We start from the raw sequence: 22,819 nt of genomic DNA on the forward strand, positions 1-22,819 counted from the left end.
TTTTTAAATCGACCTTTTTCCAAGGCACCAAAGCCTGAATCCTCTAGAAAACACGAGTTTATCCCAAAGGTATAATATATTCTACAGGATTTGTGAGAAAACAATTATTTCAAAGCTGTTGCTGCACTTTCCCCCCTCTTAATAATTGTACTCAAATTAAAGGCTTTTTTTTTTTTTTTTTTTTTTTATAAATTTATTTTGAGGTTTTTTTACATCCTTTTTAATCTCCACACTCATAAAACATGTTGAAAATCTAATCATTCAACTTCAAATCCCCAAGAAGCTTCTGGTTTTGCCATATATTCCTTCCTGGGTCATGATTTGGGGAAAAAAACAACATGAAGCACAGACGTACTTATCTGAAAAACTAAAAACTACTTGGATTTTGCAAGTAGAGAGGTGACGGATGCACATAAAAGCCAGAGATGGTGGCTATGATTCAACACTTTATTAAACATTTCTTTATAACAAACACATAAACACACAAAGAATACAAGCAACCACACAATGCTGATCAGATGAGAGCTGAGAGTGAAATAAGTTGATGAATGGATGACGGTTGGATGGACAGGAGGAGACGCATGAGTTAATGAACAGCAGCGTGGGTGAAGAGGAAAACAAATGATTTGGGGGACGATTGAGGCAGCCAGTCGGAGGAGGTTAGTTTGTGTAGCTTAGGGTTCGACAGAGGCATGCAGGTGGGGTAACGTGATAACAGAGGCATCGAAAAATCAAGAATGAAATGCAGCCATCCATCCCAAAAATCACAGCTTGACCACCCATTTTTTTTTTTTTGCTGTGTTACAGGAGCAGAGCTGTAGTTAGTAAAATGGCACCGTTAGAAAAGTATTTAGTTTCAGCGAAAGCTCAACCTCTTGGTTGATCCAAATGAAGTCGTTTTACGTTTAAATTCATAACGTTTTAAAAGCGATTCAGTTGAAAAATGCAGGCCTTGCAGCCTGAGCAGCTCCATGTGAAGCTCAATGTTTGTACTCTGGTTTTGATAGTTAGTTGAATCAAAGCTCACAGGCTGAAGGAGTTTTTCCCTCGTGCTGAACTTTAGGCCTGTAGGTCACCGACTACTGAAACTTTTTCATCACTGTCGACCTGATGCGGCATAAAACAGAGTAACCTGCTGGATGAATGCTGTAGCTATTAAAATTCAGTCAATTCCAAGGATAAAAGTGGAATAAAATCTTGAAAAAGGCAGTTTAAACGCAACATGTGTTTTTTTATCTTGTAAATAACTTTGACTTGCTCGCACATGAACAGGGTGTGAAGTCAATGTGCTGAGTTGGGATGGCAAACAAAAGTCACATTCAAGCAGGTTTCCATCTTTCCATTCACTGCCAAACACGAGTCAATATGTCAATAACGACTGGCACCACGACTTGTGTTTTGTGCCTACAGATAAATGCAATCTAACTGCAGGTTAAATATATTAAACTATTTATAATCTTTATAACAAAATAAGGAGGGCAACCAGAAGAGTTAAACGAAGTGGAATCCCAGAAATAAATGAGAAATATTTTTAACAATGCAAAGCAACAGCACTGTTATTAGGAAGCTAAAATATAAAAACAGCAGCAGTGAGGATTCAAAACACACAAGATTTCATCAGCTAGCTTCAATAAATGTTGGCAGACATAAATATATATCTATAATTAAGGAAACAGGCAACCTTGTGCATCGACACATAAAATCTTTATTTGTCTTCTCTGGGGATCTGTTGGCAGTGAATGGACCGATTCATGAAGGCTTAGTTGCACATTCTTGGAGAACCAGATGTGATTAATGAGCAGAAAAATAAAGAGAAGAGGGTGTGGCTATTGACATTCAGGAGGAGGTGAGGGAGATGGGGAGAGGGAGGTGCTCACTTTGTCAAAGCTGGCAAATCGATCAGCTTCCCGCACGTTGTGGCGAGGAGGGGAGGAGGGGGCGAAGGGGTCGGCTAAAGGGTCCTTGGCAGGCAGGGAGGAGGAGGAAGAGGAGGAGAAGTCTCCAGAGGTCTGAAGGAAGTGTCCTCGCCGCTTGAAGGAGTCGGAGGACTCTGTCCTAGAGACGGACGCTCTCTTACCTGACGAAGCAGAGACAACTCGCAGCATTAATCCATCCACACCAGAGGTGGAGCCAATCATGAGTGAAACCTGGATGATTTTCTGAACTGACCTGGAGGTGGGGGAGGCGGTCTAGTTGGAGTACCCGTTTTAGGCGGCAGGGCGGGGGGCACGTCAGAGTTGGCAGGCTGGCTGTCCTCCTGGAACAGGTTCTTGTTGTTGATGCCAAACTGGTCAGGACCGTTTGACTGGAACAGATGGTTCACATAAATATGCTTACAAAGACACAAGCTTTGTCATTACGCTGGTAATTCTACGGCAAATCCAGATGTGCAGTGCATTGTACAAAAAGTATTCATACTGCTTAATTTCTTTCCATACTTTGTGAAATTACCACCAGAACCATATTTGTGTTGGCAGACCAACACAAATTAGCACATAAGTGTGAGGTGGATGGAAAATAATTCATGGTTTTCAACATTGCTTTACAAAAGCAGCAAAGTGACAGAAAAATGAACACATAACAAAAATAAAACAACTTCTGGGTGAATAAGTTGACGCGTCTGCTGTGCTCCTTGTTCGTTGTGATGTGTTTTTTTTTTCACTGATGTTTTTTAACAAACCTCTAAGGCAGGGGTGTCAAACTCGTTTTCATTTTGGGCCACATCAGAAATCTGAATGTTCTTAAAGGGCTGGCTGTGCCAGAATACACTGAATAAAAATATAAATATCAATAAATAGCAGTTCCTCCAAGAGTTTGTGATTTTTAGTGTTTTTTTTTTGTAATCAAAATCACATATTTTGTGGTGCCAATTTAGAAATGTTTGTAAGGATTTTTTGTGCTAGTGTATGATCTTAAGTGTGACTTTATTATGGACTATAATTTCACATCAAAAAGGCTGAGGCAGCAGTCACTTAAACTCAATGTTTTCAACCAATCTTGAGAAAATTTGCAGTAAAATCAGAAAAAAAAACTGGAGATTTGTTGATTTTGTGTGAATTTTGTACATTTGTGAAAAACTGGAGGGACTTATTGATGTAATTTGGAGTGCAAAGGGCCACATGAAAAGCTGCAGTGGGCCAAATTTGGCCCGTGGGCCTCGAGTTTGACACCTGTGCTCTAAGGTGTAAACAGCTGGATTTATATGGAGATTAAATTACACACAGAAAGACTCTGGTTATTGATTAAGTGACTTCAGAGTAAAGGAGATTATGTTGATCTGTGCTGGTCCGTCCCAACACAAAATCTCTATTAAATACATTGAAGTTTGTTGTTGTTGTAAATTGACAAAATGTAAAAAAATATGTTGCTAGAATCACAGTTGGAAAGACTGATGAACATTCCTGCAACAAGGTAGAGAACATCTTCCCAACCACCTGTCAAGACATTTGTCTTTATGGTACATTCACATTTTATTGTCACAGTTCTCCATTTGGCATCACAAAGTCACTTTAAGTTCTGGTTTTTATTTGGAGAAGTACTTTTGCTTGCACCATCAGAGAACCTTTGACATGGTTGCACATCAGATTTCCATAAGCTTCAGGATTTACCTAAACTCTAAAACTCACCTTTGTCAAAGCGCTGAAATCTGCAAATCCTCCTCCAAACGTCTCGTTGCCAAACACAGCAGCGAACGGATCTGAAACATGAACAAACGTGGCTGAGTGGATTTCACTGTTACCAGAAAACATTTGTTTAAAGGTAGAAACCGCAATATCTTTTTGTGGCCAGAGGGTGGCGCCATTTCATAAGCGTACCAACCTGGATCTGAGGTGGTGCTCACTGTAGTGCCTCCTGGAGCAAAGGGATCATTGGATGGCGCCGACTCCTTCTAAAATACAAACACAGAAACTTCATAACGTCCTTGATGGGGGAAAAAAAAAAATCTCTTGTTACTCAAAAAGAAAAGAAACATGGTCAAGATAAAATTTCCTCCCTTACTTTCTGTTGCTTCTTATTGTCACTCTAACCCCCCTTTTTTTTTTACTACTTTTTTATGGCATACCCATCCTGACTAAAACAAGAAATGTTTGGTCTCCACATCCAGTTTTAAATGATGATGAATCAGCAACATGAATATGTGGTAATTTATGAAAGAAATAAAAGTTTTATTGGATTGTTGGTACGCTTGTCAATGAGAAACAAAGCAGTTCTAATCATAAGTGTTAAAATTCATGCATTGATTTTCGTAGGCATTAATCATTGAACTAATATTTGTAAATATTAGCATCAATTAAGTATGAACAAATTTGAACTCTGATAACAAGACCTGTGTAGAAAACTGCACTCAACCTCCAGGCTAACAGCATTTTAAAGGATGATTGATCAAAGTTAAAGAGCAAATTAAACATGCAGGTGTTTTTAATTAAGGATTTTTTTTTTTGCTGTATGTTCTGCTTTTAGCTACAAATATTTATCTGCATACAAGTTTAACCTTGTATTACAAACACTTGTAAATCATAACAAGCATTTCTTTTAACTTTTTGAGATACAAGCCTAAAAAGTCAGACCTAAATACCCCAAGCCCAATAATCAATATGAAATTAAACACTTCAGAGACTTTGCAGTTTTTTGAGCCAATGAAGTTTTGCATCTGAATGGGTTAGAAAATTCAACCCATAGTTAGACTGAGCCATCAGATTATTAGACTGGGCAGCCAGTGGATTGGGCCATACGCACCACTGCCAGATCGGAGCTCGTGGAAGAAGAGCTGAATGGATCTGACCCTCCGTCTTGTGAACTAAACGGATCCGGCTCTCCGGCGTTGTTCAGTTTGCTTCCAAATGGGTCTGACTCCAAGTTGTCCCCTGTGGAGCTGAAGGGATCACTGGATGCTGGATTGGTGGTCTTGGAGACAAAGGGGTCAGGGGTCGGTGTTGCTGATGATGGTGGTGGTGCTGCTGCTGCAGGCTCATCCTTAGCCTTGGCTGCAAAGAGGTCCGGTTCTGGTATTCCAGGAGTAGTGCCAAATGGGTCACCTGAGGCTGAAAATGGGTCCTTTGAGGGGAAAGTGTTGCTGGAGGGCTGGGTGAAAAAAGAGTCTGCAGCAAAAGGGTCTGAGCCTTTAAATGGATCTCCTCCAAACGGATCTAAGGAGAGGGAAAAAAAATACAGATTCACTTGAATAAGATTTCTTACTTAAAAGTGTTCAGATGAACTGATTTTCTACTTAAAAGTGACATTTTATGCTTCTTTCAACAGCTTAGAAAAGGTGTAAAGGCTTTTCAAAACATGTCCATTGCGTATTTTGCACAAAATCATTCTAAGACGATGAGATTTTAGTCTGCTCAGTTCTGCCATTTTAAGCTTCTTTCAGGAGAAGCTGTTATAGGGCCACTTGTACACTTTAAATCGAAATAAGCTGCTTCTGACCGGACCCCACAACTCAATGTTTACACTCTCACGTGAAAATGGCTGCAAAAAGATGCACAATTATACAACCGTACATCTTTGAAAAGCACAATAGAGGCTCCTGCAGAACCAACAAGAATGCAGCAAGTGGTTTCTGTATGGCAAGTCAGAAACAAAACACTTGTCTTTTTCAGCAGCCGTTGTACCAGCAGACCCTTGGCTGGGGTTGCTAAGTAACGGGTTTAGTTTTAATGGGTCAGGAGCAGTGCCTGTTGATTAGTGACGTTACGTTCCGGAGATTTTTGAAACGGCTCGTTTTCCAGACACCAAAAAACATGAACTGTTTTCCCAAAACTGTTTGGGTGTTTTTTGTTTTTTCTCTCTCTCTTTTTTTTTTTTTTTTTTTTTTAAGAAAAAGCTGCTTCCGTTTTCAGAAGCAGCACAAATCCAAATGGAAGCACAAAAACATGCAAAATGGGATTTCTGCATAATAGGTCTCCTTTAAGTGAGGATGTTGAAATGGAGAAGCACCTGCTACATCTGCTTTTCCAAACGGATCTTCTTTGAATGGATCATCTAGAAAAGACAGGAAAATAAATAACCCAGCATGAGCCACTTTATGCAAACAACTTAACTGCCTAAAATACATAATGTTCTTAGACATGAAGTTTGACTATTGTAAGGCTTACGGTCGGTGAAAGGGTCTGAATGGAAGAAGTCCATCTCTGGCAGGGAGGGGGGGCTCGTCTGTGGCGGCAGGGAGCGAGCGGCGGCCTGTGGAGGCAACGGGGAGGGCGTCGATTCTGTAGACTCTGTTTGCTCCTGTTGGCTCTCTGGCTCTGGAGAGTCGACCTGTTGGGAGGCCACATGGCTCTGAGGAGAAGCTGGTAGGCATCACAAAATACCACATGCATTTACAGTAAACATTACTAAACCCATTAAATAGATATCCTTCTGCAGGCTTTCGACACCTGCTCAGTCGTTCACATCTTTTTGTGGATCTGTGATTATAAGATGTGATTTTTTATTTTTGTCTCATTTTACTCCAAGTTCTTCTCTGCTGCATAAATTAACTCTTGTCACGCTTAAATAGAAACGTATTAGACAATGCATGGCCTCCTCCTCACATGATGTGTGTCTAGTTTAAACAGCTTTACGTGGGATAATCTGACAAAGATGAAGATCAAGAAAACATCTGACGTTTGGGTAAATGTGACATAATGTAGAGAAGATATTTATGGGAAACTGAACAGTTGAGCAAAACAAGGATAGAGAAATGTTTCTGACAGAACTACGGGTATCTAATGGTACTCTAATGGCAGTTCACACCAAACTAATGCAAGCACTGCTGGGAAAAACAGATTAATGCTGCGATTTTAGGGATGAAGCAGCAGTAGAGAGTAAGGGACACGTGACAAATGAAACAATTGTCTACCACTGTACTTATGGCAATCTATTTGTATATTTATTCCACATTTTTGACGTAGCAGGCCATTTTTCCAACCAGTTTGTCTTATAAACTTATCAAATATGCCACCAGGTTTCTAAAAAGTGCCACCTTGTTCCTCTGAGTCACACAAGGAGAGAAACGGCATACTCATGTTGCATTTTCACATTTCAAACCTATTCAATTCTGTAGTTGTGGCGGAAAATGAATCGGTAAGGGAGTCAGCTCTTATGACTCAGATTTCTTAAAGAGAGATGACTCTTTCAGCTCCCGACTGGCTTCTTGGATTTTTTTCATTGCTTAAATAATTAATTACAAAGAGTGATGTCAAATTTTGTGTGGGCTGCGACTGTTCTTGACAAAGGGTTGAGTAAGAAATTCAGTATTCAATATTTCATGCTACATGAAGGTTCAGTTAAAATGAAAACAATTTGTTTAGTTTTTATAAGAGAGAAAGGTGCCTGTCAGTTTCGATTTTAAAATATGTGATTATTTGGCTTCTAAAAGCAACATTTAATTCAAACTGGATAACCTTTTTTTTTTTTTTTTACAATTTTGACAATAGCTCCCTCAATAACAAGGTTTTATTTAATTCCTCTCTCTGAGGGAGTTGGTTTCTGCTTAGGAGGAGTGAAAAAAGAAACCTGGGATTTATGTTTCAATACTTTTGCTTTGGTAATTTATCAAACACTGAACTAAAAATCAAGTTTTGAACCTTCAGTGAAGTCTCTTTTAGTGATTCTTCTTCAACATCGGAGACGTCAGATGAGACATCAGCTCCCACGACGTTGTTTTCCTGCTGAATTTAAACAAAAATGTATAGTTTATGAGCAGAGCAGCTTTAAGACGCAACACTTGACAGATGGATTACATTTATACTAAATTGTATAATCGTTGTACATATATTCACCCCATCTGAAACATAATCATGTAATAAATTCCTGTGGCTACATTACCCCAACTGGATTATCTCGAGCCTTAGAGATGGACGACAGACTGCTGTACATATCAGTGGTGGCCAGACTGGAGAAGAGGTCGTCCAGGGCATCAGGTTTACTCTTCTCCTCCTCTGCAGCCTTTGCACTCTGTTCCTCCTTCTGTCCTTCTTTCTCATCGACTCCTTCCCTCTCCTTTTCGTCTGAATGTTCTTTCTGCTGATTGCTGACAGCAGCTGGCTCATCCTCCTTCAGCTCCTTGGGCAGGTCGTCACTGAAGAGGTCAAGCTCTGCTGTGGAGCCGGCCGATCCGTTGACCATGACCGGAGAGCTGTCCTCCAGCGCTCTCTTCCAGCTGAGCTGCGCCGTCACTGACCTTTCTTCCACGCGAAGGTCTTGTACTTTCTGCTGAATCTAAAGAAAGTAGCAGAGAAAAACAACTGCATGGTGATCCTATATATCCTATGTTCAGTGGAAACACATACATGAGAAAAACCAAGACGTAGTCAGATAAGTAAATGTCATGTAGCTATGAGTTTCATCCAGGTCTGCAACAAATGGTTAATTTAGTAAATGTCCTATCGATTATTCTGATGATTAATCACATTAAAAAATATCCCCATTCTGCACATTTTCTATTTAACTACTTAAGCCTTTTTAACTGAGTAGACCTGAGAAACTTGAGTGAAGGAGTCCCGCACAGATTCCTGCAGAGGGGTGAGTTGCTCCTGAGCAGCTTGGACTTTCTCCTGCAGCTTCCGGCTCTCTTCCTGCAGGGCCAGAAGCTCCTCTCGTGCCTGAACCAGATCCTCCTCGTACTGACAGATCTTCTGTTCCTGCTCCTCGTGCTCAGACTGCAGCGACGAGATCTGGAAAGATGCAAGTGTATGTGAAGCTGCACAGGACCTCAGATATTTCTGATTTCAAAGAAGAATGTTTCTACTGAAATGCATCAGGATCACCAAACTTTTAGTTATGATAATATACAAACTGGGAAATGTACAAGTTGTGTCTCTTGGCTGGTCTGCTGTCGAATGAGGCTGAGCTGCTCCTCCAAGGTGTTCTTCTGTTGGTCGAGCTCATCTAAAGCCTCCTGGACCTTCTGACGCTGAGACTGCAGCCGCTGAAGCTCCTCGGTCTCCTTCGCCACTTCGTCTTGAAGGTCCTGACACCCGAGCAGAGATCAAAAAATTAACTGGTGCAGCTCTTCTGCAAGAAATATCTTACTGATGGAATTGGGACAGTGAGCGACAGACCAACACAAAGTAATACACAATTGTTAAGTGGAAAAAAAACAATACATGTTTTTTTAAGCTGTTACAAACAAAAATTGTAAAAATATTATTATTATTTTTTTTTTATTCAGACCTGTTTACTCTGAGAGCAATGCTACAAGGGAATATTTTAGACCAGAGCTGTCCAAACGTTTGTGTCTCATGGACCAAACTAATAACCTTTCCAAAAATATATATGTATAGTTTTTTGAAAAATCACAAAACAGAAGAGTCCTTTTTATCTGCTCAATATAACTAAACATGCAACATTTTAATAATAAAAAAAAAGTAATCAGATTTTACGTGTTAGTCCATGTTGAGCCAAAACTTCTGTAGGCAAAGAATAGCATCTAAAAACCCTTCCTAAATTTGGCCAAATTTCATAAAATCAAATAAAAACAGATTTTGGGTGGAGCAAAGTCAGCTTCTGATTAAAAGTAAGTGGAAAATGTGGACCGATAAATGAAAATGCTTTGTGTTGGGCCTAATATTTTATTCTGTACTAATTTTCTATAATAAAAAAAATCTCTGCAGCAAACACCATTCTTGAATTCCAGTTAGGGATCACAAAAAATAGAACAGAAATTAAGTCCTGGGGTCACAAATGTTCTTACACACCGTTTAGATCAAAGAAAGCTCATGTGTTAGAATGGCCCAGTCAAAGTCCAGACCCACATCTAATTTAGACGCTGTGGCAATAAGATATAATGAAAGTAGTTTTTGTTGATGTGGAAAGGTTCACAGGGAATGCTTAGCTTTCCATGTTGATGTATATCCAAGTCCACTGCAGTGTTGCACTTAGATTATGTGAAGCTACAACTATAAGCCTCTGCTGTTCTGTATTAAACTTTAATTACAGTAAAAACAGCAAAATGCAGCTAAAAAAGTCAAACTGCTTCAGCGTGAGACTCCCTTGAGATCCACCCTCGCCGCCTCAACACTGAATTTTTAAAAGTAGAGCAGCCTAGCCCTTTAAGAAGACAAGTACCAAAATAGAGACAATTTCTGGGACTCAGGGTCTGGACACACCTTCAGGAGGACGATAACCTGATTCACTCAAAACAACATTACAGGAATTTCAGAGGAAGCATCTCAGACTGCAGAGATCATTTTCTCATTTAAATTTAATTTTAAAAAGTACCTGAATTGTCCTAAAAGGGGAAAACCATGCTTCTAACACCAGCGAAACATCAGTAAATGTCAGCACCAAATGTTTTTATTTGCTTAAACATTATTATTTTACTCAAAACACAGGAAACCAGCAAAGGTCCAACCTTACCTGTACTTCATCTGTTCGCTGTCGGATAGCCTCCTCCTTCTCTTTGATTTCCTCTTCCACAGTGACCTTCTCTCTGGGCGTCCAGCAGAGGAGACAGAAGTGGTTAGCCACGGAGGACAGACAGGTTAAACTCTGCAGCCCCACCCCACCCAGCCACAGCCAGGTGTCGGCTGAGGGTGCTGCGCCCCGTTTCTCAAACACCGCCACCTCGGTTCCCTGAACTACCATGATCGCGTCCTCGAATCACAACTTCACGGAACAAAGAGCTGCACAAAAAACCCCAGAGCGAAAGCAGCTGTGTGGGAGATGCGTCGGATTGAATATTTCCAGGAGGCACGGTTGCTGTAATCACAGCGAGAGAAAGTGTTTTAGAGAAAGTGAGCATGTGCTTGGACAGTGAAATGTGTGTGAAGTGAGGAGCGAGAAGCAGATGGCTGCATGAGGATGGAGGAAGGTGGAGAGAGAGGGGAGATGAGTCATGAGGAGCTGAGATACAGCATCTATCATTTGTGCTTCCCAGGCTGCTCGTCCATTTTATGTTGCCATTTCTACCAGCAGGAGAAATCAGAGCTGGGTGGCGTGTTGTCAGAAAGTTCAGGTCCTTCCCTACGAATTTGATTTGCTTTTTATGGTACTTACAGACCAATATATGTATTTTTAAAGCAGAAAGCTTGGAAAGAATCAGCATAATGGTGATAAACACTAAAAAGAAACACTGCAAATGAACTAGTTTGAATGTCACTACATAAAATACATCCATGTGTCAAACCAATAGGACCACCTGTCTCACTCCGAGTAGGCATGTTGTCTGGCACAAGATCTGAAAAATTAGGACAGAAACCTAAAGTTATGCCTAAAGTTATATCTAGATCCTCCGTCCAAAGTCAGTCTTCAGTGGCCGGTCTCTGGCATGTTTTCCTGATTCTACACAGCCAAATAAAATGATGAGAACGTAGCTGAAGCATTTTAATCAGCAGAGACGCATCTAAAAATTGCAGGACACCGAGGACTGCAGCTGGACACTCCTGATCTAGACCAGGATCAGTTATTAGATTTTAATCCAACCGCTTTTAACTGTACATGTTTTCTAGCAATTTGGATAAATATATCCTAATTCTAGTCTAATCAGCATCAGACCATATAATCAGTTAGGACAATTATTTCCTCTGGCTTTGGATGAAAGGATTTTTGTTCTTCCTTTTTTACCTACACGTAGTTGTGATGTGCAACTATCTATTGTTTTTACCACAGGGAGCTGATTAGCATCTAAAAAGAATAATTAGTCCCTCCAGGATGTTGTGATGTTTTTGTGGTTGTTGCAGCCTAAAATAACCGATTTTGCGGCACCTTTTTTCAAAAGGTCACGGTCAAACTTTCACCTTTGACAAAAAAGTTGAAATTACTGCACATAACCTTCCCTTTCCTTCTCTTCTTCTCAAGTTATAATCCCTCCTTACCTGAGAAATCCCTGCCTCATTGTCCTGCTGCTGGCCTCTGGTCTAATGTCTCCTGTCTCTTTGCACTTTTTACTGTGACAACAAAGATTTCTTTTAAATATGTGGAAAGCAACAGTGAGCACAACTTCTGCACATAAATTAAAGAGGACTGAGATTGTAAAATGTTGCTGGTAACAACAACATTAATATTTTTAACAAACTTAAATGATATATCGGCATGACATCTAGTAATTTAGCCAACAACATCTGCATGCAGCAGATTTACTCAACTTACTTATTCGTTTGAAAGAAAACTATGAAGTTCTTTGTTTGCCTTTTGGCTCTATGTAGTAAAACAACATAACAGGTTAGAGTTGGGAAAATCAAAAGATAAGATATATGTCGAAATGAAAATATCAGTATTTACACCAGTGTATTTGTTTAAACTTGTTTTAAAACTTTAGTTCTTCAGCAAACAGATGAAAAAAAAAGTCTGGGGAAAAAAAATAAATAAAAAAACTCCAAAATCTTTCCATATTTAATTATTTTCCCCCCCATACTAATCCAGTCCTGGAAAATGATTAAAGCAGATTCCATTTTTAAAGACTTTAAGACAGTGTATGTCTTGAAAACTGCACTTTTTTTGTAAAGTGCCTTGAGATTACATTTGTTGTGAGCTGGCGCTACATAAATAAGCAGCTAGATGATGTGTAATAACAGGAAGAAAATTAAGATGTGCTATGTTCTGTGAAGACCACCCACAGATTTCAGTTTTACTTGTAGGCGCCTTATTTAAAAACAAATCAATCTGAAGCCAGTAGACTCTGCTGTCTGTCTTCAATGAGAGCTAAAAATACATTTCAAACACAGCAACTATTTTCACATTTTGACTCTCGCCACACACATCAAAACACAAACTATCTGCTAATATTTCAGCTGCACACCTCGTCCTTTCTTACCTGCTTTCATTTTGACGGTCATCTTCATTTTGAGGAGCGGGTTGCAGCCAACATCTGAAGCAGCTGCAAAACTGCAACATCTCTCCAGGTCCCTAGTTTTGATCTGATGATCTAAATCTGATCTCTGGCTTGGTTTCAACTTTCACGTATGAATACCTTTAACAGCTGCTACAAGTGTACTGCTAAAACCGTCTGTACATAAAGAATGTAGGTGGACTGAACAGTTTCTCACTTCTCACTCTCAACTTTCATGACTGGGGAACTTGAATTCTCTTTTCCATTTAAAACAAAACAACAGATGCAGCCAGCAACCGAAACAAAGTGTGTTCCAGAAATACGATTCATGCAAACACAAAGCATCAACTGCTTCAGCTGCAACCGAAAAGTTTCTTTTATAATAAGTAACAGAATAAAAGATATCCTTTTATCAACCAACCTCTGGGAAATTCAAGTGTACCAGCAGCAAGTTACAGGTAAACAGAAAAAAAATGCAATAAAAGACTGTACAGCAAGACCAGATTTACAACATAAGGAAAATAACACTGTATAGTTATGAAAAATAACATTCAGATCTAGGGAAATATACAACTGAGCAGAGCCTCTTTAAAAAAATAAATAAATTGAATGTGTGTATATTTGTGGATAGAAAGTATCAACCGACCACTTTACAAGGAGTGAAAAAAAAATACTGTGCAAATATCAAGTGGGATGTGCAAATAACAGCAAGAATGTCCTTTGAAAGGAGGAACTATGCAAATCCAGCCAGAGGAAGGTGAATTCCTTGATTTGTCTGCTGTTTCTCACTCAACATTTCCTCCCTTGCAATCAAAAAGCAACTAGATTATTTTGTTTTAAAACCAAATGTTGAACTTTGCAGCTCCAAAAACCCCAATACTTATTTATTTACACCGATTAACAAAAAGTGTCCGGACCAATTAAAGGATTTTTGTCACGCATTAAACTCTAAATCCATTGCAAAATTTAGCTCACAAATTTAAACTTGAACTTGTACAAACCAGCTTAGCAGCTTGATGGAAACATTGCATCCTGCTGGTGAACTGAGGATAAAACTATTCAGGATATTTATTATTATAGCCCCGAGGTTTTTACCGAAATCATGTAACAAAATGAACATCACCAAAATATTTTTCCTATGATTTACAAAAGAAATGTTTTTTGTTTTTTCTACATACAAATCTGATAACATTTCACAGAAACTTTGCATAAACCTCCAACGTTTCTACTGGGACGGTTGATAAACATCTGATATGCAGTGGTGTCTACATTTTTTAGCTTTCCACAGAAGAGCTTAAAACAACTCAATCCTTTTACTGCAGCAACATGATCTCCCACTTTTCAGAAAAAAACTCTAATTACCTCAAACCTTTAAGTAGATTTATTTAGAAAGCATAAACAATCCCACATTAGGAAATCATTTTCAAACTTTGGTGCTCTTGTAAACTGTTGGTACTACTAAGTAATCAATTTGAAATATATGTAATTGAAGCATTTTTTAAAATTTATTCTTTACTTTTAAGTTGATAAGAGCATCTATGAACTTTTTCCTGGGGTTCTAAAAGTTTTTTTCTTTATTTTTTAATCAATAATCTGTTGTTTTGTTTTTTTTTATATTTCTCCATAGCAGCGCCACAGGAAGGTCCACCGCATCTCTTTAATGTAAATATCAGGATGATGTCTTACCTTTGTAATTCAACAATCTCGTTGCTGAGGGTGTCGAGCTCCTTAATGGCAGAGAAGTCAGCTGCCAGGTTCGCGTTGTTCTGAAAAACATAAACAGCATCACAAAATGTGCATAAGTTTACCTACACACAGTAAGGAAGGACTTTTTAAAGCCAGAAAGAGCAACCACTTTACTGATGGAAGATGGGACACAAAAAACATTTTAAAGTTAAGAAACAGCATCACGATGCAAAGACAGAAATAACTATATGAATATTTGATGACAAAAACCCATAAGAAACTATTGACGTTACAAATAAACTTTGGTTCAGAGAACAATGACGTGAGAACACTTAAGGTGAGAGGAGAATATCCTACAATGCTCATATTTAACTTTGTCCATGATTATTGGATGTTTCATCCATTTTTCTTGCCTTTATGTGTTCAATAGTAATCTGCATCCAAACAGTTAATTGAAACAGAAACATGTTTGGGCACAATACTTGGTAAAAAGAAGAGGAAATGTCTTCCGTTGGGGCATTTATTCAAAAAATATATATATATTACCATCTTTCATAGTGGTATAAAAAGTTCATCTGAAAAATAAATTTCTGTGAATCAATCAAAAAACCCTCTGTATTTGTTTCTAATAGTATTAACAGACTTAAGTGAACCTGTGGGCCTCACCTGCTTGCTGTTTTGTCTGTCAGACGGAGGAATCATTTCGAGAGAGAGAGTCTGTGGAGGGTCCAGGCCTTTCGTCAGCTTCAAATTGATCAGATAAAGCGCCAAGGCAAACTGTTCGCGAGTCAGCTTTCCCATGTCTCCAATGTCACAAAGCTCCCTGGGAGCAAGAACACACGAGTTACGCAAGAGGCCAACGATTCCCGCCTCAGGCAATAACTACTTTTAATGATCCGGCAGATCCATCATGTTCTGCCATTATGGAAACCGATAGGACACGGCAGGATGGACGGTCACCAGCCGTGTGAGGGTGAAAATCAATGATGTCACTGGTCTTATGTAAAAACAGAAACGTGCCACCAGGATGTAGCTACCCTATCTAATTATCAATAACACCACATTTCTATTTCCACAATGGAAAGAAATTAACAAATCAGTGGATAGAAATTGGCTGAAATCTTGTCTGAACACAACTGCGTGTTGCTAGCATCTCTGCTTACCAGATTCGTGCGAGCGTGGCAGACGGCAGCCCAGTTTTGAGAAAAATATCTCTAACTTCTGCTCCAGACACCAAGCCGTCCATGTCGCCATCCGTCTTGCTGAACAGTTCATCGTACTTGGCTTTCTCTGCAGCCGATACAACCCACTGTGTAGGCAACAAAAGCGTCACTTTTTGCTCCAGAAAAGCAAAAACACACCACAGACGAATGACAGTGCGACCGAGCCAACAAATATTCACTCACCTTCCCACTCTTTTTACTCTTCTTCTTTTGAAAAACACATTGAGCGAGCCAGTTTGAGATCATTTTAATTGAGTTGCTCAAGTTTTTTTTTTTTTTGTTAGTAATTAAAAAAAAAAAAGCAAAAGCGTTTCAGGCACTACATGCACAGGAGAGACGGAGGCTGTACTCACAGGGGCGGCTGCTGGTGTTGGGGCAGGAGCTGGCGCGGGTTTGGGAGGGTGGGGAAGAGTCTTCGAGCCGGGATGGGAGGAGCGACTGTCTTTCACAGAGGGAGGTGAGGGTAACAGGGGCATCACGGGTGCCGCCGCAGGTTTTTTCCTCTTACAGGGTGGAACTAAAGGAGGCGGTAGGGACATGGGAACGGACTCGCCTTCTAGAGCTCTATAAACCAGAAACATGGCCTGGGAAAGAGTAGCAAAGAAAACAGAAAAATCAATCAGAAACGATAATTACCTAGCAGTGACTTAATCTTTGCATTTCTTCCATGCACACTGATTTTGTTCCATTCAGCTCTACAACCTGTAAACTGACGTTCATAGACATTAACAGAACAATTTAGCAAAGAACAATAGGCGGAAATGTTATTTTCTAGCTGTGTAGAGACATCCCATAAAAGAGATTTGATTGGAGTGGCTCTACAAAACAGTGATTTAGAAGATATAAAAAGAATTTAGAGAAGTTTGTTGTAACATGACAAATGTAAAAATAAATAAAGATACAAGGCATAAATACAGTTTTGCAAGTCAGCATTTCAGTACCGGTGTAAGTGTTCTTTATTATTATTACTACTATCTTTATTTCTGTCTTACCACAGAAAATTCATCTCTATCCAACATGCCATCTCTATCCAGGTCACTGAGCTCCCACACCTTCAACACACAAAGACAACATTACTCAGCTTTAAAAAAATGTTATGAAACATGTTAACCTACCAATGAAACCACTGACTCATTGCTGGCTCCTAAAGCAACATTGCCGACATCACAAACTATATCATTGATGCGTTAGTCCATTTGAAAATATTTATTACAACATTTTTGATAATTTAGCATTAAAATAACTGCAGACAATTTGTGCATCATATATTACCATCTTTTTACTTGAGGTAAGAAATTTACACTTAATTAAACACAGCAGTTTAAAAAGATGAGGTGTGTGTGTGTGTGTGACAAATTTTGTCGCAAAAAACTGATGAAGCATTTAACTGTGACCACGCCTTCTTTTCCGGAGGCTTCACAGTGTTTCATGAAGAAAGTACGACAAGAACAAGTTCATGAAGAAAAAAAATTGAACTACTGAAATGTACTGCCTATCATTGGAAAGTAAGACAAGGAGGAAATTCAGTTAAAGTCATATCTGTAATTGAAGAAAATAAGCATTGGAATTCCTTTTCTGTTTTTAATACCAGAGCAGAAACTATTCAACGTTTCCAAACAAACAGCAACAAAAAAAAAAAACTACAGTGCATTTTCAGAAATAAGAAAATTAAACTTTAAAAGTTTTAAAGTGGTTCTTACCCTGCCCAGGATGTCCACAGGCAGCTTGGAGTTGAGCAGAACCGGTTTAACCTTGTCTCCTGACAGCATCCCTCCAACTGGACCCAAACTCTCAAAAATGGCGTCAAACTTCATCTTTTCCTCTGGCTAGAGAATAAAAAAAAAAGAAACAGAAGTTCAGTGATTTCATAAGGATTAATGATTAAACAGGAAATAATATTTCTGCTACTCACAGCAAGTTCAAACAATTAAAACTGGCCTTGAAAAAGATTTAATCTACCTGATTTTTTATTTTATTTTACATACTCTCACAATAAAAGATTACAAACCTCTCAAAATAAAACCAGTGTTCCCATTTTGTAAAGAACAAATAAACAGAAAACCTCCACACCTTAACAACCCAGGGTGCATCAGCAGCCACTCCTCTTGCCAACTGCGGGCTGCTTGTATCATGCTGCAGGTGTAGAGAAGCAATACATGTTAATATTCAACATTTGTATTAATGCTACTAAAAGAAAAGTTAATTATAATTATAATTGTGCAGGTTACAAAAGCAGCAAACTTACAAATTTGGGCGGAGGAACAGCCACATTAAGGCTCTTAAGCGCCACCTCCAGGCCATTCTGAGCACAAGCAACCAACCGCAGCGCTATGAAGAATTGCTGAGGGGAGAAGAGGCAGAGTCATGGATGCCATACTAAACCACATCATAACACATAAACATATACTTTGTCACCTCTTTAGATTTGCTACCTGTTAAATATACCTCTAACCAAAATCTTGATTCTCCAAATAGGCAAATTTGTCTCATAACAGGGGAGGATGCAGCCTTTGAGGGTTTTTTTTTTTAACCCTTCTCAGTCAGATTATGTCATGTGGCATTGGTCAGCATTAGAAAAGGACTAAATCTGGGTCGAGGATGCAGCCTGGTCAGATTAATTGCGTCATCAACTTGACCGTTTTTACCCGCATCCTCCAGATTTAAAAGTGACTGACTTATTGCGTCAAACTTGCGACAGAACGTTGTGACAGGTCTTGCTTGCAGAGCCTAACAAATGTCAGAGACATCTGTGTGAAGATCTGACACAAAATAAAATCGAAGTCGGATTCAGGCACAGGCTGACTTTTGATCAGTTGATTAAAAGCCTTTTTGAGTTAAAAGCAGTTTTAAAAACTTACTGTTTATTTACTGTCTCTCTCCTTTTCCTCCTTTGTATTTTAAAACCCTTCTTACAATAGTGTGAATATCAGTACATCTTCCCCTGGTTTTAAGATTTTTTTTTTTAGGAGTGTAACTTTGTGGCACAACAAAAACTGCAATCATCCGGCATCAATGTCTTTTAAAAATGTTTGACTTACTGAATGCAATAAAATTAGTTTTGTTGTGAATCTTTAACACAACCAAGACTTTCATCACCAAAAAAATCCCATTCCTTTGTTATTCATTTTATTCAACATAAATTGCAATAATAATTCACGTAATTAAACAGCTGTTATATCATTAGATGATTAAAAGTGTTAGTAGTTTTGAGCAGGTTTGACGTTATTTCAGTGGCTCAAGAAATACAGCAGAAAATGTATTGTTGTACAATAATTCAGTGGTAATTTTGTGGTGAATTTATTTGCAATTTCATTACTGACTAGAGATTAAATGACTGGATTTTTCTGTGAAAATTCAAACCACAAACAAAATAATCAAACAAACAAAAAAAAAAAAAAGAGGTGGAAAGAAATTCACAAACACACCCGAAGGGGGCATAAGAGGTTTCCATGCAACTCCACTGCTGTTTTTACCTGTTTGTTAAGGAAACCCTTTCTTTCAATGTCTGCCAAATCCCAAATCTACAGAGACATTAAGAGGTTACAGATTAATTTTAAACGTAAAATCAAGACAGATGTGATGAGATGTTTCTGATCCATTTGCAGCCTTTACTCCTCACCTTCCCCAGAACCATGTCAGCCAAGCCCGACTGCTTCAGGAAAAGAGCCGCATCTGCTGCCGCCACCCGCCCGCTCCCAGTGGGATCCACCTGAACAACACATGAGCATGCTCACAACGTTACAAACAGGAACAGCAATAAGCAAGATATCAGCAGAAATGTGCTAATTTATCTAAGAGTTATATTATTTTATGATATGAACAGATTCAGACCAATCCTTTTGCATAAAGAGAGGGTGGAATAATGAAGAAATAAACTGGGAGAGTCACTCTTTGGAAGAAAGGAGCCTTTGACTCACTAAAATCAATACTGATAATAAAATAAAGCTTTTTTTTCCCCCCAGAAGTCTATTAGCTTAGTAGTCTTTTATAGAGCTTCTCTCCCTGGTTGGCAAAGAGAAACATTAATAATTCATAAAGATACTTCCTTTGTTGGACACAAAGGCTTGACTGTAAAGGTAGGCCAGAGATCAGAGCTGACAACAACAACACTATCAGAGCAGCTAGAGATAGTTCAGAGTTTAAACAGTAGCACACTCTCTAGAAATTAATTTCTCCATTTTCAGGAATTTGTTACATCATTCCGAGTGTTGGTAGTGAGAAAACATCTGCATTGGCATAAAAACTGTTTATAAAATAATACAACTTAATAAAAAAAGGTACATGGTAAAGAAAATGTAAAAAATACAAATAAAAAATATCGATACAATAAAACGCAATACAAGCTGTTGTTTACGGGAAGATATTACCTGTCGATAATATTTGTCATAGATGGGATTTCCACTGGAAAGCTGTTAAAAAGAAAAAAAAGACCTTGAATCAATTAATTACATTTATACCGGTGTGATTAGATACATTAGAATATCATCAAAAAGTTAATTAAGGTCAGTAAGAAAAATTAAAATTTTAAACCCATAATTATACTTATTAAACAGATATATTCATGGAGTAACCCGACTATTTATTTAGTTCAACACAATGTTGCCAACCATCACTGCATAGCAAAGCCATGAAATGTGAGACATATACTCAACAGATTAAGAGGCACACGTGTAACACAGGAAATAATTATGTGAATAATGTAAGAGTCTAAAAACCATTTTAAAAGCTAAATCCTCCCTTTGCTTCAGCTTCATATCTGAAATCTCAAGCAGCTTCAGATCAGCAAGCGTTTCTTCAGGTTGATTTTGAAGATTATGGCTTACAGCGAATGAAAACCCCAAATTCAGTAGATAAAAAGGATACTGCATAAGATCTACAAGACCAGAGCAACATCTTCCTTCTGAAAAGTAGATCTATGTTCAGTTCACTGATTCTGCTTGCATAAACTCCTGCATCATGCATGGAGGGTCAGCAGCTCTGCCGAGATGTGAAGGAATCCCACGCTGCGTTAGTGACATCCTTTTCCCTTGTCTGCATTGTTGAGCCTGCTGACTCATCTTCCTCTTGACAATACCCTATAGTTTTCTTTCTGGGGTTTAGGTGAGGGAGGTTTTCTGGTCAGTGAAGTACGGCAATACCATGGTCACTAAAGCTGCTACTTGTACAGAGTGGACAGCCGCCAAGCCCTACTGGGAAATTAAATCAGCATCCATGGAAAACTTTGGACTGAGAAAACATACTGGACCAACACAAGCCGATGACACAGCTCCACAAGTCACCACTGTTTATGGAACATTCACACTAGAACTGGGCTCTCCACTCGGCCAAACTCAGGGAGTTTTATTTCCAAATAAAATGTAAAATCTAATTCAGTCTAAAAATAGGACTTCAGATCAATGGGCATTTTCTCCTCCTAACCAGGTAAGCAGCAGCTGCTGTCTCTGGTTCAGAAGACGCTTCACCAAAGGACTGACAGTCGTAGTCCGTGCCACGGACACGCCTGACTGTGGCGGCTCTTAAGGTGCCGACAATGCAGCTCCCTGCTTGTGAATCTCCACCAGACTCTATAAAGGGTGTTGCCTCATAATCCTTGAAAGGTGCAGTTTTACCTAGCCTACTCAACTCTGCTCAATTCTCATTTCCCTTCATGGCTCCGTGAGGAATTTCACCCATTTAACTCGATTTATCAATTTCCAGTAAGCTTCATAGCGTCGAACTTGGACGTTAAATGTTAGCGATTGGGTAAAATTTAAAACTTTAACAGAGTCCATGCCTCCAGCAAGCAAATGTTTCTCAGTAGCAGAGGGTCCAGATGTTCTTTACGAAGCAAAGTGTGAAAAAAGGGGCCGGTTTTTACCAGGCTAAGTTTCACCTGTTGTTTGTGCACCTTTTTCTGTTTAAACAAAACTTCTTTTTCTCCCACTCAACTTTCCATCAATCCACTTGAAAGGAGCACTTTATAAGCTTAACCTTCCTGTGGAAGGTGTCAAGATCGAAAGTTGTCTTCCCAATACTGAAGCCGGTCATATAGGGTAATAGAGAAAACACTTCTGCATTAAAATCATTTTCAATTTGTCTCATGTAAATTTGAGAGACTGAATTTCTGGTTTTGATTACACAGTAGCAGTGGAAAAGCAGTTTGAGATAAGCGTTACTTTATGATTGAAATCACTAAGAGCAAACCTAACTTTTGAATATTCAAACTAATTGTGATGCTCTTGTAAGAAAAGGCTTTGTAAAACTTACTTACTTAACCTCCTAAATTTTAGCACATAATTTGAAAAGCTTCCCCTAAAAATAACCTTATTTTCAACTCAAGCAACCAAATAGTACCAGAAACAGAAATAAGAAAAACACTGCTGAATATATAGATTTAAAAAAACTACATTAAAATGTCTTGTTGAAAATATCCAATCTAACATAAAGTAGTCCCTCATAAATATTTTAAGACTGCTGAGGCAAAAGAAAATATCTTTAAGAATAATTAATTATGAAAAATCCACAGCCACGTGATTTAATAGTATCTTATACAGCGACTCCAGAGAGAACTGCTTGAGTCAGGTTCTTGTCATAATTCCTCTCATGGCATTCAACCCAAAACTCTTCCAGAATTGTGAGTCACAAGGATTAAAAAGACCAACAAAATTAGGAAAAATGACTTTCAAACACAGACAACCAAACAGCTGCCTTGACCCTTAATGCGTGTATTTGGCAATAATGTACTAAGGAAGAAACGTCATCTAGCCACATTTTAAAGGAACCGGCGATTCTTTTTAGCATTTTTTTTTTAACAATCCTGATTTCTGGGAATCAGCTGTTCTTCTTTTTTGGCCAATTAGCCATTTTTCTCTTCATTCTGTCCCTCTCTGCATATAGATATACGTGTACATTATGTAGAAAATGGCTGTAGATATTTGACACCATTTACTGTTGTATGGTGCAGACTGATAACATTCAGTGAGGCTTGAACAGATGTGTCGCATTTTGCTTTACTGCGATGTTGAAGACTTTGATTTGTCTAGAAAGAGCTCTTAAGAACTTCCCAAAGCGCTGGACGCTCACATAAAGAGCAACAAGCTCATTTGTCCTTCACTCGAAACTTCTGTAAACACCCGTCTTTCCTCTGACCGCTTCAGTGCTTCACAGGAAACAAATC

At 38.8% G+C, this 22,819-nt stretch overlaps 1 protein-coding gene across 7 annotated transcripts in view; it reads right to left on the reverse strand.

Annotated features, from left to right (window-relative positions):
• The window catches only part of eps15 (epidermal growth factor receptor pathway substrate 15), a 29,999-nt gene that overhangs the window by 4,654 nt on the left and 2,526 nt on the right, over nt 1–22,819 (reverse strand). For 2 of the 7 annotated variants that reach the window (XM_015038360.1, XM_015038363.1), the window contains exons 2-25: nt 20,031–20,072; nt 19,283–19,372; nt 19,137–19,184; nt 17,909–18,004; nt 17,734–17,796; nt 17,364–17,489; nt 16,656–16,715; nt 16,017–16,247; nt 15,604–15,749; nt 15,107–15,263; nt 14,441–14,520; nt 11,802–11,873; nt 10,345–10,417; nt 8,795–8,956; nt 8,463–8,660; nt 7,813–8,205; nt 7,572–7,655; nt 6,099–6,261; nt 5,941–5,985; nt 4,738–5,147; nt 3,820–3,889; nt 3,627–3,697; nt 2,170–2,305; nt 1,878–2,077 (exon numbers count right to left, since the gene is read on the reverse strand). In XM_015038360.1, coding sequence (XP_014893846.1) covers nt 1,878–2,077; nt 2,170–2,305; nt 3,627–3,697; nt 3,820–3,889; nt 4,738–5,147; nt 5,941–5,985; nt 6,099–6,261; nt 7,572–7,655; nt 7,813–8,205; nt 8,463–8,660; nt 8,795–8,956; nt 10,345–10,417; nt 11,802–11,873; nt 14,441–14,520; nt 15,107–15,263; nt 15,604–15,749; nt 16,017–16,247; nt 16,656–16,715; nt 17,364–17,489; nt 17,734–17,796; nt 17,909–18,004; nt 19,137–19,184; nt 19,283–19,372; nt 20,031–20,072 — 3,216 coding nt within the window. Of the gene's footprint in view, nt 1–433; nt 2,078–2,169; nt 2,306–3,626; nt 3,698–3,819; nt 3,890–4,737; nt 5,148–5,940; nt 5,986–6,098; nt 6,262–7,571; nt 7,656–7,812; nt 8,206–8,462; nt 8,661–8,794; nt 8,957–10,344; nt 10,418–11,801; nt 11,874–14,440; nt 14,521–15,106; nt 15,264–15,603; nt 15,750–16,016; nt 16,248–16,655; nt 16,716–17,363; nt 17,490–17,733; nt 17,797–17,908; nt 18,005–19,136; nt 19,185–19,282; nt 19,373–20,030; nt 20,073–22,819 lie in introns of those variants that run through there. The other 5 variants (XM_015038361.1, XM_015038364.1, XM_015038362.1 and 2 more) reach the window with 5 other exon arrangements.

Source organism: Poecilia latipinna, unplaced genomic scaffold (genome assembly GCF_001443285.1).
Source record: "Poecilia latipinna isolate Pla-1442-1.1 unplaced genomic scaffold, P_latipinna-1.0 Scaffold439, whole genome shotgun sequence".
Lineage (NCBI taxonomy): Eukaryota > Metazoa > Chordata > Actinopteri > Cyprinodontiformes > Poeciliidae > Poecilia > Poecilia latipinna.